This window comes from Pseudonaja textilis, chromosome 1 (genome assembly GCF_049901715.1).
Source record: "Pseudonaja textilis isolate UNSWEBS1 chromosome 1, rPseTex1.2, whole genome shotgun sequence".
Classification (NCBI taxonomy): domain Eukaryota; kingdom Metazoa; phylum Chordata; class Lepidosauria; order Squamata; family Elapidae; genus Pseudonaja; species Pseudonaja textilis.
Genome location: NC_141990.1, coordinates 82,452,619 through 82,470,432, shown reverse-complemented (window position 1 = coordinate 82,470,432; position 17,814 = coordinate 82,452,619). Strand labels below are relative to the sequence as shown.

The 17,814-nt window shown below is 38.2% G+C and overlaps 1 protein-coding gene across 1 annotated transcript in view; it reads left to right on the top strand.

Moving 5' to 3' along the window:
• The first annotated feature begins 7,598 nt into the window (after positions 1–7,598).
• UST (uronyl 2-sulfotransferase) overlaps positions 7,599–17,814 on the top strand; it is a 110,909-nt gene continuing 100,693 nt past the window's right edge. Inside the window, exon 1 of the mRNA XM_026705406.2 lies at positions 7,599–8,273. Within this exon, the coding sequence (XP_026561191.1) occupies positions 7,997–8,273 (277 nt within the window). The 5' untranslated portion in view covers positions 7,599–7,996. The remainder of the gene's footprint in view (positions 8,274–17,814) is intronic.

The window sequence follows — 17,814 nt, the reverse complement described above, 5'->3', positions numbered from 1 at the left end:
AAAGCTTCCTACCCTCAATTTAAAGTGGAATAGTCCAAAAAAATAATAGAGAGAAAATTCAAGAATTGTACATATATAATTATGTAAGGAAAGCACTTGGTCTTCCTATGAGTAAACTCAGTATAATTATTATTGTGGAATGTTTTGTTTGTCAAGTTCAGCTATCAAGAAAGCATGTGAAATTTTCTACAGCTTGGATTAGTGAACAAATAGAATGGATAAAAAGCATCAATTTTGTACTCATGGGCACTACTACACTGGTTCCAATTTAGTTTAAGATACAACACAAAGTACACTTACCCAGGGGTACATCTCACTTGAAAGCATGGGACTTATTCCTCAGTAGAAATAGAAATGATTTGTTTCCTATTTTAAGTGTTTAGATTTGGCTGAATTGTTCTGATTTTCTCCCTCTTTCATACCATGTGTATGCCTTTTTGTTAATCAGGGAAGTGGGAGAAAAAAATTAAAGAAAATGAGAGATTAGAAATAAACTAATTTGGAACAATTTATATACAAAACAGAATGTTAAATGCTGTGTAACACAGAGCTTGAGAGGAAGAAGAAACAATTATATATAATTTGTCAATCACTTTTCTTCAGCTATAAGTATGCCTGCAATTTTTCTTACAGAACATTTGGATTTTGGATGAAAAATAAAAATCAGCCAAGTTTTTGTTCAATGAATCATTTTATCTGTTTTAACTATATACCATAAAGTTTTTATCACCTGGAAAAAAAACGAAGCAGAAGATGGATATTATAAGCTGCTTATATAACAACCAGTATGATTGGTCTGAAAAGTAATAGATGTCACTTTCTTTCAAATTACTTCCTGCCACAGAATGACATGAAATGTAAAATAAATTATCTAATTATCATCAGATAATATCAACCTGCTCAAATGACATAATCATGGTTTTTAACCAATCAGTTTTCTACAGAGTAGTACATTCTGCTGATTAAAATGTCAGCATAAAGCACAGCTTCTCATTTTAATTCTCACTCTAAAAGTAGCTTCTATAATGGTGAAATGTCTTAATTAAGTGGCTGGGGAAACCAGGGGTGGGATGCTACCAGTTCTGCCCAGCTCTATAGAACCATTAGCTCTGAAGACCAGCAGACACAGAACCGGTTCTGTGTCTGCTGCTGTTTGGTCCCGCCTGCCCGCCAGGGCTATTACCTGACCTTTATTTCCTGCTTTTACAACCTCAGCTGCTTTGCGTGGCAAAACGTAATCACCGAACCGGTAGTAATACCGGTTGAATCCCACCCCTGGGGGAAGCCCCACAAAACTGTAAACAAAATGTTCCATATTAGGTTTTTTTCCCCAAATTAAAATGCCTTAGGATAGTTCTGCCCAAGTGATTGTGAACTATGCTACCAACTTTCTTAAGCCAAATTAAGAGAAGGAAGTTATCACAAAGCAATTTTAGGCATGCCTACTCATATATTTATTTTCATTCTTCAGATGCTGGACATGATTTATTCCTAAATGGAACTGCATCAGTGGTGGGATTCAAACTTTTGTTGCTACTGGTTCTGTGGGCGTGGCTTGGTGTGCATGGCAGGAGAAGGATACTGTAAAATCTCCAGTCAAAGATGGTATTTGCCGACTACTCAAAATTTCCGCTACCAGAACCTGCTGAATACCACCTCCAAACTGCATACAATTTTGCTGTTAAAAAACTAAACTTTCAGAAAGGAGTAGAACAATGCCCCCATTATTATATAAACATTTCCTATTTATAGGATTGATAAAGCTAGATCTCTTTTATAGATTCTTGAGAATTACAATGACAATCCAAGATTATGGAAGGTACTTGAGTTCATTGTTCTATATTAACATTCTTGAAACCCTGAATTCTGATTGGTCCATACGGACCGCAACTTGATTGGCTAACTAAACTCCTGTGATTGGTGCGCTAAGAATCTCCCACGATTGGCCGAGCCAATTGCAGGAGATTCAAAGCGCTGCCATTGGCTGCCGAGCCGCCGGCCGGCTTGCTGAATAAAGCCAAGCGGCTCACAGGTCTTGAACGGAACTGTATATTCAATAAAGAGCTGAATGTGCACTTTGAGTCTTGCCTCTCAATGTGACCCGATCTACCTGGGGCCGATCTACCGGACTTAACATTCATAGGAGTCTCTGTCATTTTAAGTACAGATTAATTTATACTCTGCCTTGTTTCACCAATTGGTAGGGGAAAGCTTTTGTTTTTGATTTGTACTTTCTCTAAAGGTGCAGGGCTATAAGCGAGAAAAGAACTTGGGATGCCTTTTTAAATATATCATATGTAATGTACCCATATTACTGTTTGTTCTATACATATAAACCAGTATAACCATTAGCTATTCTAATGCTGTTAAATAAATGATATTAAGCTATATGTTTTAAGTTCTTATTTGGGAGCTGTCTGCATAGTTTAGCACAATCAGAATTGCTTGACTGTTTTGCTTGCAGCATTTTCCTATTTATACTCTCCTAGTCTAAAGGAGAGCTGGATGGAAAGGAAATCCTTTGGCTTACAAGGAAATCCTTTGGCTTACAAGGGAATAGCATTCTCTGTGGGAGTTTCCCAAAGGAATTTTTTTCATTTTACTGAGATCCCCTGTCTAGTGCACTAACATGATTACAATTTAAGAATAGCTCTTATTCTCAGGGAAATAGTATATATTTATACCATATTTTTATACTATATATTACTTGAATTGATATGTTCTAGGTACTCTCCTTTCTATTTTTCCTAGAACTGGACTGAATGGAGAAGTAGTTGACAGAAGAATATAAACCTCTTAGCTAGCCAGACCAGAGGAATTCAAGATTCAGCCGTTACTAGTAGCACTTTATTATATATCAGGCCTTAAGATGGGACATTTGGGAAGAAGAGATTTGGCAATCACATTTTAAACTATACCATCTGCCTTTTGGGCATGCTCAAACTTTTCAACAATTTGTAGTGGCTGGGAAAAAATCCCCAATGCCCACATCTAATTATATTCTACTAGCATCTTCCTTCTGATATGCCAGACTGACTTCCTTGAAGTTTCTTATCTATGCAGATAAATTCTGACAATTGCTCCTTGGATAGAAGAAGAAAAACTGCCAATCAAAGATCTCCCAATCAGCAGAATAAAACATGGGAAATTGACCTTTATTCATCTTCCTTGTTCTATCTTGTCATTCCTTAATAGTATCTGTTCTTACTGGCTGATTTATTTGACTCTGAAAGATCAATGCTAAACCAGAGATATTTAATAAATCTACTCAGCTACCATACATTTATTAATATATAGCAGTCTAGATAGACTGGTATAAATTTTGATTTGCTTTTGATAACTAACCTCTTGCTATATTCTTTTTATATTTTTCCCAATGAACTTGGGCTTTGATTGCAGATTGGCTTGGATTACATTGCAACTTTAAGGGATTGCCTTCTACAAGCCTAAACTGCTGCATAATTCACATTAGCCTTTGAACTAGAGGGATGATAGGTGAGATAGGCTTAATTACTGAGAGAGGTGGATGGATGGATGGATGGATGTGGAGCTTAGTTGTTTCCCTATTCCCAAGCAAAACGCCCCTTATATTGAAAGTAAATTGTCTTCCTGCTGACTCCGATTAACTGGCCTGAAAGATGCCAACTGAGTCATTTTATGCAACTAGCACTGAAACAGCTGCTGCTAGTTTTGATTAGGAAGGATATTTTGAGAGGAGCGGAAATGTAATTAAAATGAGAAGAAAAAAAAGGGGAAACAAAAAACTTATATTAGTATCAAGCTTAAAGGTCAGAACTACTATGACTCATGACAGTAGATAGTAGATCTACTTATTTAAATTAGGTCTACCCAAGACACAATTTTTAGAGCATGTGAGTTTTGTAAGTGCAGTGTCTTCAACTTGCAATTACATTTCTGCTTTTATCAAGTTTGTTTTCTCAGCTGATTAAGAGAAAAGTGCTTTGGAAGGAGAAAATTCTTTCAGTAAGCAATATGTATAGAGGAATGACTTCAATGTTCCAAGAAAGCTCTTCTTGGAAATCATAGACATTTGATACTATATGATTGAGACAAATTTAAACACATGCTAATATTACTATTAATTTGGGTTCCAGAACAAGGTTTTTTTTAAATAAGATGAGGATTATACATCTGATTGCACAAGTAAGTCCCACGGTTAATATTTCAGTTGTGCTTGTTCTATTAATTCTGACTCATTCAAAACTTACTAATTTTCTCAGGAAAATCTATGTTGCCAGTTGCCAGATTTTTTTAATAACTGCTGGAATTAAATCATGTGATTCATAAGATCTAATTTTGCAAAACCTTGCTCATTATTTCTGTGAACAAATGCGACATTTGGTTATTGCAGAGTTCAACAAGAATTGTATAAAATGATTTGGGCCTTTGATTTGGATTATCTCTAATGTTTTCTATTGTCTGTTCATGCAGACATGGGGAAGGAGTGGAAGGAATCAGCCACATAATAAAGGTCCAGATTGTTATTTAACTTAACTTCTGAGCTATTGTCTGAATATCTTAGGACATATCCCAAGAAAACATACACTTACGATTTACATACACTCATGAGTTAATTCTTTAAAAATTCAGTCCACTTTTTATAACCTTCCCCCAAAAGCTATAAATTTTATTAGTCTGGTCATAATTATAAATTTACATTCTAGTATCAATATATTGCTGAAAATCAAATAGAACCTAAAATGTATATGTAGGTAGAAGAAATTAAATTAGAAAATATTGGAATCTGAAGTATTTAACTGCATAAATGCACTGAAGTCCAATGATTTCAGTCGGCTTGAATACATCAATGTTTTTTTGGAGTCCATTTAAACCCATTGAGCAATTTACAACATCTTCATAAGAAAACAATGCTCATGTGATATAGTAGATGTATAATTCAAAATGAATTAGTCATCACAAAATAATCCATATTTGATTGCCTAACTATTCTTGCTTTTATCTTTCCAAGGATGAAAAGAAAATTCCAATTCCAAGCACAGCAGGACATGAATTTGAAATGGGGTTAAAAATAGCAAATGAAAAAAATATTCAGAGTCAAAAAGTCATATTTGGGATCTAAGCTGTTCACATGAATGCATTTATACTAGACAGTTCTGTGGCTCACTCTTTGAGAGAAAAGTAACTAATCTGATATGGCCAGAATGAATATTGAATTTTAGCTGACCAGATATTTTTTTACTCTGATGCTAAATGGTCCCATGATAATCTAACAAGTACAGTAGTACCTCAGTACTTGTCAGTAATTTGTTGAAGATGCAACAAATATTAAAACCGACAAGTACTGAAAAAAACATGTGACTTACACGTGACACGCTATTTCATTCAGGAGATCAACCCTGACTGCTCTTTAGAAGGCCAGATCCTGAAGATGAAATTCAAATACTTTGGCCACCTAACGAGAAGGAAGGATTCACTGGAGAAGAGCCTAATGCTGAGAAAGATTGAGGGCAAAAGAAGACGACTTTAAACAGAGAATGAGGTGGCTGGATGGAATCACTGAAGCAGTAGGCGTGAGCTTAAATGGACTCCAGGGGATGATAAAGGGCAGGAAGGCCTGGAGGAACGTTGTCCATGGGATCGCGTCGCAACTAACAAGAACAACAAAAGCTTCCCAGAGCTCGTAAAGAATAGGTGGTTATAAATAAATGGCATGTAACCAATGAGTTCATATGTGAATTTACAGGTATCTGATAACACTTCCAATATTTCACTTTGTCTTTAAACACTTTCATTTTGTCTTTAAACATCTTTGCCAATCTTGCAGGGAAGATTGTTCTGGGGAAAATAAGAGAAGGAATGAGTGTTATATATGTTAACTGCCTTGAGTTATTTATAAAGTAATAAAGGCAGGATAAAAATCTAATAAATAAATAAAAATAAATTCCAGCTCTTTGGTTGCAACAAGATACAATTCATAAATATTTTCAAAATCTATATACTACCGTGTTTCTCCAACAATATTTACTCTTATATAGAGTAAATCATTTATCTTTGAACTGCTAAATAGACTGCAATTTTATAAGCTTAGGGTAAGGGCTACAGTTGCTTCAAAAACCAGCTGTCCCTGTGTGTGAATTTTCAGGCTAGGCATCTGAGCCTGCACCTTGCACAAGATAAAAGATAAGAGAGCTTCATCTATTCTCCTGTTAGCCTCACAAGGCAAATAAGAGAATAGTGTACTAGTTAAATCATTATTACAAGGTTCCATTAATAGCAGCTAATTAGTGTATTTATTAGTTGCAGACAAAAAGCATTCAGGAGTACTAGTTCTATCATTATTACAAGATTACATTAACAGCAACTAGTCAGTCTATTAGTTCCAAGCCAGAAGCACGCAGTTCTATATTTATTGCAAGGTTACATTAACAGAATCTTGCAAATCTGAAAGTCTTCCTACCTTCCTTCTATTCTTCAGAAAACTAGGGAAAGTCCCTTCTGAGATGTTTTCCTCCTCCCTCTTCTTTCCCACTCAAGTTGTATCAGACCATGATCAGCTTGCTTTTCCTCTTTATCTTCCAAGGTCATTTCTACATACCATTATAGCTCCCAAGAGATAAAAATGCTTGTATGCAGTTCTATTTTTTCTGAATCCAGATTATCAGAGGATTGGAAAAGGGAGCATTTCTTTAAACTGGTAGTTAAGAAGCAAAATCTGAGCAAGTCCCAGTAACTCCTGCAGAAGGAGGCAAACAATGTTGAGTCTAGCTGAACCTTTATTAGAAAATTGTTTCTTTCTCTGGACAATACCCCCTCCATATTTGAATTAGTAGTCTTTAACACAATAAACATGAAAATGGTTCACTTGCAATGGGTTGGAACTGCCCCGTAAGTGAAAAAGTCATGACTTTAAAAAAGAGAAATAGCATTGGGCGGGCTGTAGTATTTTCCCCAGCTTTACTGCACTCCTTTAGACTTAGGCCAAGTAGAGAGGTTCCTTTTAGTTATGAATAGAAACACTGTATTGCCGGCTGCCAGCAGTTCGAGTCTCACCAGGCTCGAGGTAGACTCAGCCTTCCACCTTTCTGAGGCGGGTAAAATGAGGACCCAGATCGTTGGGGGCGATATGCTGACTCTGTAAACCGCTTAGAGAGGGCTGTAAAGCATCGCGAAGCAGTATAATAAGTCTTATTGCTATCTTTCCAAATACCCCTGAGAACAAGGAAGCCCTAGTTTGCTATCTAATCATTTAATATATATATATATGTCATCCCGAAGCCCATCCGCCTTTTTCGTCCAGAACAAGGCGGTCTGTGGAAACGGGGACCCTCCCTCGCCTTTCCCTTCCCCCGCCCTTTTCTCAATGGGAAAGGAGGTCGGTGACGTCTTTCGCCGCTAGGGAAGGAGTCGAGCCGAGTTCGGAGAAGCCTCGAATCCGTTCCGTCGCGGCCGTCCTCCGGGGGCGCTGGTGTAGCGAGCAAAAAGGAGGCCCCCGGGGAGCTGGAGAGAGTTAGGCAGAGAGAGAGAGAGAGAGAGAGGGGGAAAGGTGGCGGCGGGAGGGAGGGAGGGAGAGAGAGAGAGAGAGAGAGAGAGAAGCAAACAACTTTTTTTTTTTTTTGCTTCCAGTGAGTTGCAGCCACCGGCCCGCCGTCCGTCGGACTTGTAACCTGAGCCTGCAACTGGCTGGAGTGCGGCGCTGCAAGGCGAGAAGGAGCTCCGAAAGCCGCGGCGGCGACGGCGGCGGCAAGACCGAACTAAGCCCGCTCAGAGGGCTACGGCGGCGGGGGTGCTGGTGGGTGGGTGCTTTCTTTTCCCCGGGTCCTAGGCTCGCCCCGACCCTGGGGAAACCCGGCAATGAGTAGGAGAGAAACCGCGTGAACCTCCGGCGAACTTTTCCCCTCCATTGTGCTGGGCAGGCGGAGCGGGGCAGGCGGATGGAGGATGCGCTCTGCCCGGCGAGCTGTCTAAGAAGGAGGCGGCGGCGGCGGCGGCGAGGGAAGCGCCGGGGACGACGACGATGAAGCAGCAGCAGCTGCCGGCCTCGCCGCCTCCGAAGCACTTCGGGGCGGGCTGCCCGGAGCCCCGGCCTCATGTGGCCCCGGCTTCCTCCGGGGGTCCCGCTCACGGCATGGGCTGGAGGAGGAGGAGGAGGCCCTTCTCGCTGCTGCCTTTCCTTTCCCTTCGCGACTACGGCTTCTGCATGGCCGCCCTGCTGCTCTTCTGCCTAGGCTCCCTCTTCTACCAGCTCAACGGGGGCCCTCCTCACTTTCTGCTGGACCTGAGACACTATTTGGGTAAGGCCCCGGAGGGAGAAAGCGGGCAGGGATGCTCTTGCCGCGGAAAGGAGGTGGAGGACCCAGGCCAGGGACCCCTCGCGTGTCGGGGCTGGAGGGAGCCGGGGTGGTTTTTGTTTTTTTTTTCAGAGAAGGGAAGACTTCCTGGGATATTTTACGTACTCTAGGTAGTAGGCGGAGGTCTCCGAAGTTTAAACTTGTTGTCAGGGGCATCTTTGCCCAGCTCTCTGCCTGCCATCAGTTCGTAAGTGGACCCGTGAAATTTAACATCCTTCTCTTTGAAAGGGAGAGTGAGATTACACTGAGAGTGTTTGGTTTGTTTGTTTGTTTTTTTTAGCTTTCTAAATAAGATGTGCTTGCAACAGTAAGTTGGTGAATAGTAGGAGCCTGTGTGAAAACGCTGAATTAAATGTTTGGAATTGGGAGGGGAGTTGTCTTTGCTACCTAATCAGGACAATTTCCTTGTACTGTATGCTTTATTAATACCCAACAAGTAGCCAAAGGTTTGTCTTGTTATATTACATAAGCATACCATGGATGGAGTGAGGGGGAAATCATATTTATTATAACCACTGCTGACAGGGTGAAACTTATTAAGTGAATTAAAGGATACTTTAATCTGCATTTAAGTGGCCCTAAATAACAAATAAAGTTTTTAAGGCACAAATAAGAAGTAAGAAGTATTTATAACAGTGGCTTTTATGAATCCTTAGCAGTGATGGGATTCCATTTTTTTTACTACAGGTCTGTGGGCGTGGTTTGGTGGGCGTGGCAGGGGAAGGATACTGTAAAATCTCCAGAGGTGGGATTTGCTGGTTCTCCGAACTGTTCAAAATTTCCAGTACCGGTTCTCCAGAACTGGTCAGAACTTGCTGAATACCATCTCTGATCCTTAGTCATATTTTTGGACAGATTGTTTTAATAGGGTCCTCAATATGCACTTGCCATCATATAAACTAACCCCATAGCTTTATGTTTCAAAGATTGGTGCTTTAGCTACTACAATTAACGTTAGTTTCTTTTCCTTCCTCTCACTTCATAATCCTTGGGATGCTTGGTAACTGTCACGTTCATAATTATAAACCTGTTCTTTAGTAAGAAGAAATAACATCCCTAGTGCTCTTGTTAGCTCCATGGAAGGCCTTTGTGTGGAATAGTAGGGGAACTAGAGGGTGACAAAAAAAGTCCTACATCACTTCTGACTTTATTAGATAAATCATTGAGGTTCACAGCTGATCCCAGCCACCCAGGGATAAAATATTGTTCAACAGACAGCGGCAGACTGTTGCTGGTCTTTCAAGATAGTGTTAGATAGAATATAACTAAGCTATAATGAATTTTAATGTAGGAGACTTACAAAATCTCAGTGGAAAGTAATGACACCCTATGTTAACCATAAACCTAAAATAGTTATAATAAGATCTTTGGGTCTAAACATGTGTCAAAATCATTCGCTGATCACAGCAGTGTTGCAGCTGGAAGCTGGCAGTTATTTTCCCACAGAATGAAGCCTCTCTTTTGGTTATTATTATTTAATGCCACCTTCCTAAAATTATTTTATTTTAAGTCATTGTAATACATGAAATGACCTTTAGAGATAATGTCCATTTGTGCTATTTCCTTTATAATAGTTCTTCTACTTATATAAATGTCACTGTTAACTTTTAATTAAAGGTGTAATAGATTCACATGTATTTTACATGCATTTGATTTAGTCTCTACTACTTTCAAATGACATTGTAGACTGTATAATTGTAAGTTAATTTTTTGACATTTCTGTATATATCATATCCAACCGTTGTATATATGTATTTCTTTATTATAAAGCACATTTATTATTGAATACATGAGCTTATTTCAGATATTATTGTGTTTATATATTTCCTTCAACTAACATCACCAATTCCCAAATTGATTGATTGTGAATGTTCCTTTTGGAATTCAGTAGTGAAATTTCCACATCTGGGTCCTTTTTTTTTTTTCTTTTGTAAGAGAGACAAGAACTGGAATAGTATTTTTCAAGAAAATTCCACCATTACTAAAGAAATGGGAATAAAGCTTCTTTTGAAGCTGCTTTTCTATACACCAAAGGTTGCTTGATGTATTATATTGCGTTGTGAGCTTTGGTATTTCTCTGTTCTCTTTACCCACTAAATGTATTTAATAATGAAAATTTATTTGGAGGAATGTGAATCACTCTCAGGTTTGTGATTCAGAAACTGATAGGAGTTTATTATCATAGAAATGGCTAGTATACATTAAATATGGAACAGTAAAAGGTTAAGGATGAACTATTGTTATTTTATTCTACTGCACTGAAAAGAGTTGGAAGCTAACACTTTTCTTTCTTCCCCCCTCCATTCTACAGTTCTCTCACCCTTTCCCCCTTCCCCATTTTCCCAATGTATGTGTAGATACACAGACAGACAGAAAGACAGAGCTTATATAAGTGATGCCCAGTTTCTAAAGTCTACAAACTCAGTAGGTGGAGAATTATGAAGTACTGTACATAAAAGTGTTTAGAATGGCTTTCTTTTTAGTTAAGGAGAAAGGCAGTCATACTGTGTTAATTTGTAGTAAGGAAAATACTTTGATAGTATCAATGATCTTGATAAAAATACATATATGCTTATTCTCTTAGACATATCTGGAATACAGTTATTTCAGAAGATAAAAATAAATACTAATAGTCATAAAAATCTGTGTGGTATGGTTATATTCACCATCACATAAAAGACATATTCTTGTATGGTGAAGCTTTTCCTTGTTTACTTCCTTCTGTATCACTTCCACATCTGCTCCAGAAAGTTCCTCTCTGGCAAATACCATTCTCCCAATAAAGATAATTTTTAGCTAAGAGTTGAAATGAGAAATCCTTGGTGATCTCAGATCAGATGTTTCATTACCTGAACTAGGTAACCTCATCAGTATTACCGGTAGTCTCTCAAATTAGATAATTATCTGGTTTGGGTAATGAAACATCTATAAGAAACAAGCAAGCTCAGAGAACACCAAGAACCCCTCAGATACTATTGTTAGGGAACAGATGCAGTTGAATTCTTCTATATTTCAGGGATGTAGTAATCAATGATAAATGTGTCTATCATTTTGCTGGTACGGCAGGTAGTATCTCTATTGTGTAGAATGCTATTGTGTAGAATCCTATGTCTCACATGTCTTCTTTGAGTTAAGATACAAGCAAATGGTAGGAAAAAGGTGAAAAAGAGGCTGTTTTATTGTTCCCTGTGCTACAATATATGGTTTGTTGAATGCAAAAAAGGTTTCTGCCATGGTTGTGCCAGAGTTTGGTTACTTTATTGGTAGAATTATCACTATAGTTGATAGAATGGTTCAAGTTGCTGGAATATAGTTGAAACTTTGGAATACAAATAATAGTATTTAACACTGTATTTTTTGGACTTTTTCAGTCTAGACACTCTGAAGTATAAGATACACATAGCTTTTGGGGAGGAAAACAAGAAAAAAAATCAGCCTCTGCCTCTGCCTCCCAGCAATTTGCCTCCTTGCAGCAAACAGCAATCAGCCTGATTTGCCACAAGTAGCTGATTGTTGGATGCATTGGCCTCCTGACAATCAGCTGTTTCAGGCTACAGGGATAGCCATCGCCTATTTTGGCCTTGGCATCCCGTTTTCGGCCTCAGCATACCTCATTTTCACCCTTCGTCTCATCCCATTTTCGGCCTCTACGCACCCTGTTTTTGGCCTCCATGTGCCCCATTTTCCAACTGTTCCCTGTCCCTACCACCTGGAACAGGCCAAAAATGGGGAACGTGGAGCCTGAAAATGGGATGCAGGGGCACGTGGAGGTGGCAATAGGTGATGGCGATCTCTGCAGCCTGAAACAGTTGATCGTTGGGAGACCGATTCAACTGACAATCAGCTGTTTGTGCTAATCAGACTGTGCTGAAGCTTACCAGGTGGTTTGCTGCAAGTAGGCAAATTGCTGGGAGGCAGAAGCCAAAGGGTGGGGGCCAGCGGGTAGGCATGGCTTCAGCAACATTCGCTTTGTAAGACGCACAGACATTTCCACCCACTATGGGTGGGGGGAAGTGTGTCTTATACACCGAAAAATACAGTAATTTTTATTTGAATTAGTTTGAATCTGTGATCCACCAATACCAGGAACCTCTAGAAAGTTAATTCTGGTGGCTAGTATGGAAAGCTTTCAATAAACTGCCACAGAAGTAACAAATGCTTATAAGCCAACCATCCCACAAAGAGTGCCTCTTTTAATAAAATGTAAAAAGGTACATCTACCGGTAGTACTAGGATATAAGCATCAGTGGAAGAAAGAGACTACTATGCATACATTTCTGCACTTCCCATTCAGTAAGGAAACGTACACATTACCTCTGTGAATTAGAAAGTTACATCCAAATGTGTAGGCGCTGCCTTTAATAATTGTGTGATATGTTTGGCAGAAAAAGAATCAAACCTAAATTTGGGGGTTTTTTCCCACTATAAACAGTGTGTTTGCATATATGTTTTTCCTAAATCCATATGAGACTTTCATATTAATTGACTACATGGTTCTAAGTTTTGCATACTAATTTTATTGATTCTGAACATTCAAACTTTTTCTAGATGCTTTTTGGGTGTTAGGTGTTATCTATGTAGAATTTGTTAGGCAAGGGTTTTGAAATGTACAAAAAGGCCAAAAGGTAGATTATTAAGAGTCTAAAAAATTCAGCCTTCATGAAGTGCAATCATATTGCAGTTTGTATTTCTTGTCAAGGAGTTATTGAGAAATAAATGATGTATAGTAATGGTGGCTATTAATGGTCTTTTCAGTCTTTCTGCCCAGAAGGCTAAGAGGAACACTGTATACTAAAAAAACTGAATATGCATGAAATTTAGAAAAAGAAGCAGAAATTATATTCCTCTTCCTTTTGCAGCTTCCTTACATTGTTTAGAGTGCTTTTATAACATCCATCCAAATGTCTTGTACATTTGGTAGAAGATTAAGCAGCAGAATTAATGTCTCTGATGAACATATGCAATGGAGTAACAGAAAGGTCTTGTATGAAAAAGCCACAAAATGCATTACAACAACAGGATGGGAGCAGCAAGATTACATTTGCCCGTAGTAGGCTCAAGCATGGAATTTGTCATAATATACAGTCAACATGTCTGACAAACTGTACTCCATATCAGCTTCTGTTATCATTCACCCTGATGAGAATAATATTTCTTCAGTCCTGTGTGTTATTTATGGCTGTTACCAAGTATAACCAAAATGAGAAATACAGCAGAAATTCCAAGGAATATTAATTCTGTCTGTTCATCCTGATTATTTTATTTTAACAGTGTCTGTTTACTTTGCTATATCAAGGTATTTCTCTTTTCAGGTTAATTTATTTTCTATTTATTTTCTATTTATTTTATTTTTATGAAATTACCTGAAGCTATTAATACTGGACATAAAAATAATTCTGAATTATAATCGGTCTGCAGGCTTACACCTTACAAAGCATTTATTTATGTTAACTTCGTTCCCTCATTGTAGCCTGCACACAGATATTAGTATGAGGAAACATACTTGTACTGCCTGGGAGTAATTTTTTCTACGTATTACGCAGGAGTTAGCTACATATTGGCAACAAGTTCAGAAGCAATGAAAAAGTGTATAATTAGATTGTGACCTAGTAGATTGCATCATAAAGATATGAACATTGGAGTATTTTTCTTCCACAAATGGGTAATGGTATATGTGTTTTTCAAGGGTTTTTCCAGTTCTTCACAATCTCTTCTAGTACTCGGGGGTCATACAGAAATTATGAGTCTACAAAAGAGCGTCTGTTAGTAAAAAGAAAATTCCTCCCTATGCCTTACACAAGCGGAGAAGCAGTTTAGGTTCCAAATTATTACTTTGTGTATGGGAATAGAATAGAATAGAACAGAACAGAACAGTTGGAAGGGACCTTGGAGATCTTCTAGTCCAAGCCCCTGCTTAGGCAGGAAAGCCTATACCATTTCAGACTAATGGTTATCCAATCTCTTCTTAAACATTTCCAGTGTTGGAGCATTCACAACTTCTGGAGGCAAATTGTTCCACTGATTAAGTATTCTAACTGTCAGGAAATTTCTCCTTAGTTGTAAGTTGCTTCTCTCCCTGATTAGTTTCCACCCATTGCTTTTTGCCCTGATCTCAGGTGCTTTGGAGAATAGCTGGGCTCCTTTTTTGTGGCAGCTGCTGAGATATTGGAATATTGCTATCATGTCACCCCTAGTCCTTCTTTTCATTAAACGAGATGTACCCAATTCAGCAACCGTTCTTTATATCTTTTAGCCTCCATTCCCTTAATCATCTTTGTTGTTCTTCTCTGCACTCTTTCTAGAATCTCGACATCTTTTTTTTATATCGTAGCGGCCAAAAGCGGATGCAGTATTCCAAGTGTGTCCTTACCAAGGCATTATAAAGTGGTATTAACACTTCACGTGATAAGGGAACTTCACTTTTCATAGACTCCCAACATTTCTGACATAGGAATGTTTCTGACAAAGAAATATATCCATCAGTTTGGTGATGACTGAAGTGCTGCTGCAACTTCATCTAGATGAGATTCATGTAAATAGGAAATATTTTCTAATGCGGGGGTCCCCAACTCCCAGTCTGTGGATCAATGCCTGTCTGCAGCCCATTGGGAATTGGGCCGTGCAAGCAAAGGGTGAGTACACAAAGCTCTCTTTGCGCATGCATTAGATTAGGATCTACATTTTACTTTTTGTCCTTGAAACAATGGAGGGCTGTGTTTAACTGGCAGACCACATATTTACCAGGTTTAATCACAGGCATTAACCATGGAAAGAGTAAGTAAGAGTAGGAAGGATGCCTACCTTAAGATGGTAGTCAGTGTTGTCAGTTGTGGTTCAGTTAGACAAATAGTTAAATATAAGACAGCACCAAGGCTTATGATTAGAATAGGATTTGGGATGAAAATACCAGTTTTTCTTTCTACATCTTTTCTCCCTGTCTGAAATTATTTTGCCTACTTCCTTAATGCCATGTACAGTGAAGTTCCTTACAAAAACATTCCTAATTATTTGGAAATATTATATAGAAGTTGCATGAAGTATATAAATAAATTAAATTTACATGATTTATATAAATTAATGCCATGTATAGCAGTTTTTTTTTCAACCTTGTTTTCCCCAAGTATTGATTTCAAAATTTCAAAAGCTTTAATCGGTTTCTGCCTTTCTGGTTCCTCCTTTAATATGAATATATATTGACAGCAAACCAAAGTGCACCTTTCTTTATGATATTTTACATTGATTTAAAAAAGAATGGAAAACATTTATGATGATTTTACTTTTTCATCGGGTAATTCAAGGCATTGTCTATACTATACAGACAAAAGTTGTGTCTGTTTTGAGATGTTTGTACACATTAAATGATTTTCAACTGAACAAACATAAGCACTTTTCAAAAGTGCTTGAAAATACAATCTGATATCACTAATTTTATTTGCTGGCTTTTAGAGTATATCCGATCAAGTTCCTACATTTATTGATATATCTTCAATTATTAGAAGCAGGCTGTATTACTGAATGACAGTATTAGTAACTGGATATATTTTTTACAGGATTTGTGTTGAGTAAATATTAAAAGCAATTTGAATATATTTGTTTTCAGTTCATTGTACCTACTTTATATGCATGGTAGTTCCTTGATATAACTGATATTTTTTCTGTTTGATTTTTCTCCATCCATTTTTTTCAATTTATTCTTCCAACAGCTGCATATGATATTTCTTTATGGTTTCTACTTGGGGTGAGTGGGTTGACCCACCATTAACCAGATTAACTTAGATTCAATAGAGGTAAAGTATTGGAAACCTCGATGGTTGGATGAGCTTTTCTGTTTCCCTTAAGCAGCAGAGAAGAAACACAGAGTAGTTATAAGCGGCCTCAGGGCGAGTGCACACACACACACTCCCCTCACCGCGAGGCCACTTCTATCAGCCGATCAATGTGGCTGGTGACTGCACTTGGGGAGTTTCCATCGCCCGAAAGAGACTGCCTAAAGGCGAGGGGACATGGGCAGCCACGCCACGCCCTGAAGCAGCTGGGGACTCTGCCTTCGGGGAGCTTCTATCGGCTATTGGGGTGTTCTAGCCTAGGCTACCTGCAGGGCACTCCTAAAGGCAAGTTTTCTCCCCACCCCACCCCGCCCTTCCCCCCCATTTCTCTTCACCTTGTGTAGTTCTAATGAACGATATGAGAAATGGCGGGGAAATGCATGGTTTAAATAGGCCTAAATTGGGGGGGGGGGGGGCAGGGCTTAATTTCACCTCATGCCTAGAAATCATGCTGGGCCTTCCTATTGGTGGAGGCTGTATTGTTGGAGAAACACGGTAAAACTGATCATAAATTTAGATTCTTTTAAATTGGAACCTGTATTTAAAAATTAAGGTGTCACCGAATTAAAATGTTGTTAACCAAAGTGCTAGCTAGCCTAAAATACTGTTTCATCTGCATGAATCTCTCTTTCTCTTAAAAAAAAGTTCTTTACTTCCTTTGAATTTATGTATCTTTGATGCTGGAGGGTGTTGGGTTTTTTTTTAGTGGTTCTGTGTTCTCTAAATATTGTGCACAGGGTTGATTCATACCCTACCAGAAAAGTATACTTTGGTTATTTTGGCCTTTATGGTAATTATGTGCATGGTCATAAAGCAGTTATATTGCAGAGGTTGGTTAAAAGAAACAAAACAAAAACACTGAGCCATAACTTGTCCTGTACAGTTATTTAAAGGGAAAAACAGGATACTGAGTCAACATGCTTTCATATTGTGGCTTTTCCTCTTTTCCATACATGTTTCAGAATGTAGCCTCCATCCAATAAAACATTTTTGCTGTGACACAAATAGGGCTACTGGATATTTTCATTCTTTTTAGTCAACATTATTGATCTGCCTTCATTATCTGGATTTAGACTTGCTTCAAATACAAAAATATTTAATGACTGTACTCTATGGATTAAGCTTGAATTCAAGCTGACATGTGAATGCATGCCATGGAAATGTGTTGTGGAATACCATAAGTAGTTAAGACCTGCCATATATGTTTCCACTGAGTGTTTAAAGTGGGGGAATTTACTTCTGTACTAATAGAAGGTACATTCTTCCAAGACCCAGATTGTTGGGGGCAATTTGCTGATTCTGTAAACCAAGTGCTACTGCTATTTCCTTAAGCTATACAGTAAAATGTGAAGTGTCCTATAATTAGGACACTTAATGCAGATTGAATGGAAAGTTTTGTTGACTTGACAAGCTGCTTGTTAAGAAAACACAACTTTTTATTCATGGTAAACCATCTTTTAAACAGCATTTAAATGTCAGTTCCTAGACTTTGGTATGTGTGGTTTCCTCCTTATTTCATGATACATTCTTAACAGACAGTAGTAATGTTTCAGAGATAGGGATTGAAAGATTCTGTGGTAAAATATATTTAAAAGGCTCCATTGAAGTTGGTAGTTGTTTCAACAGCTGCAGTTTTGTGAAACTATTGAGCTTTTTTA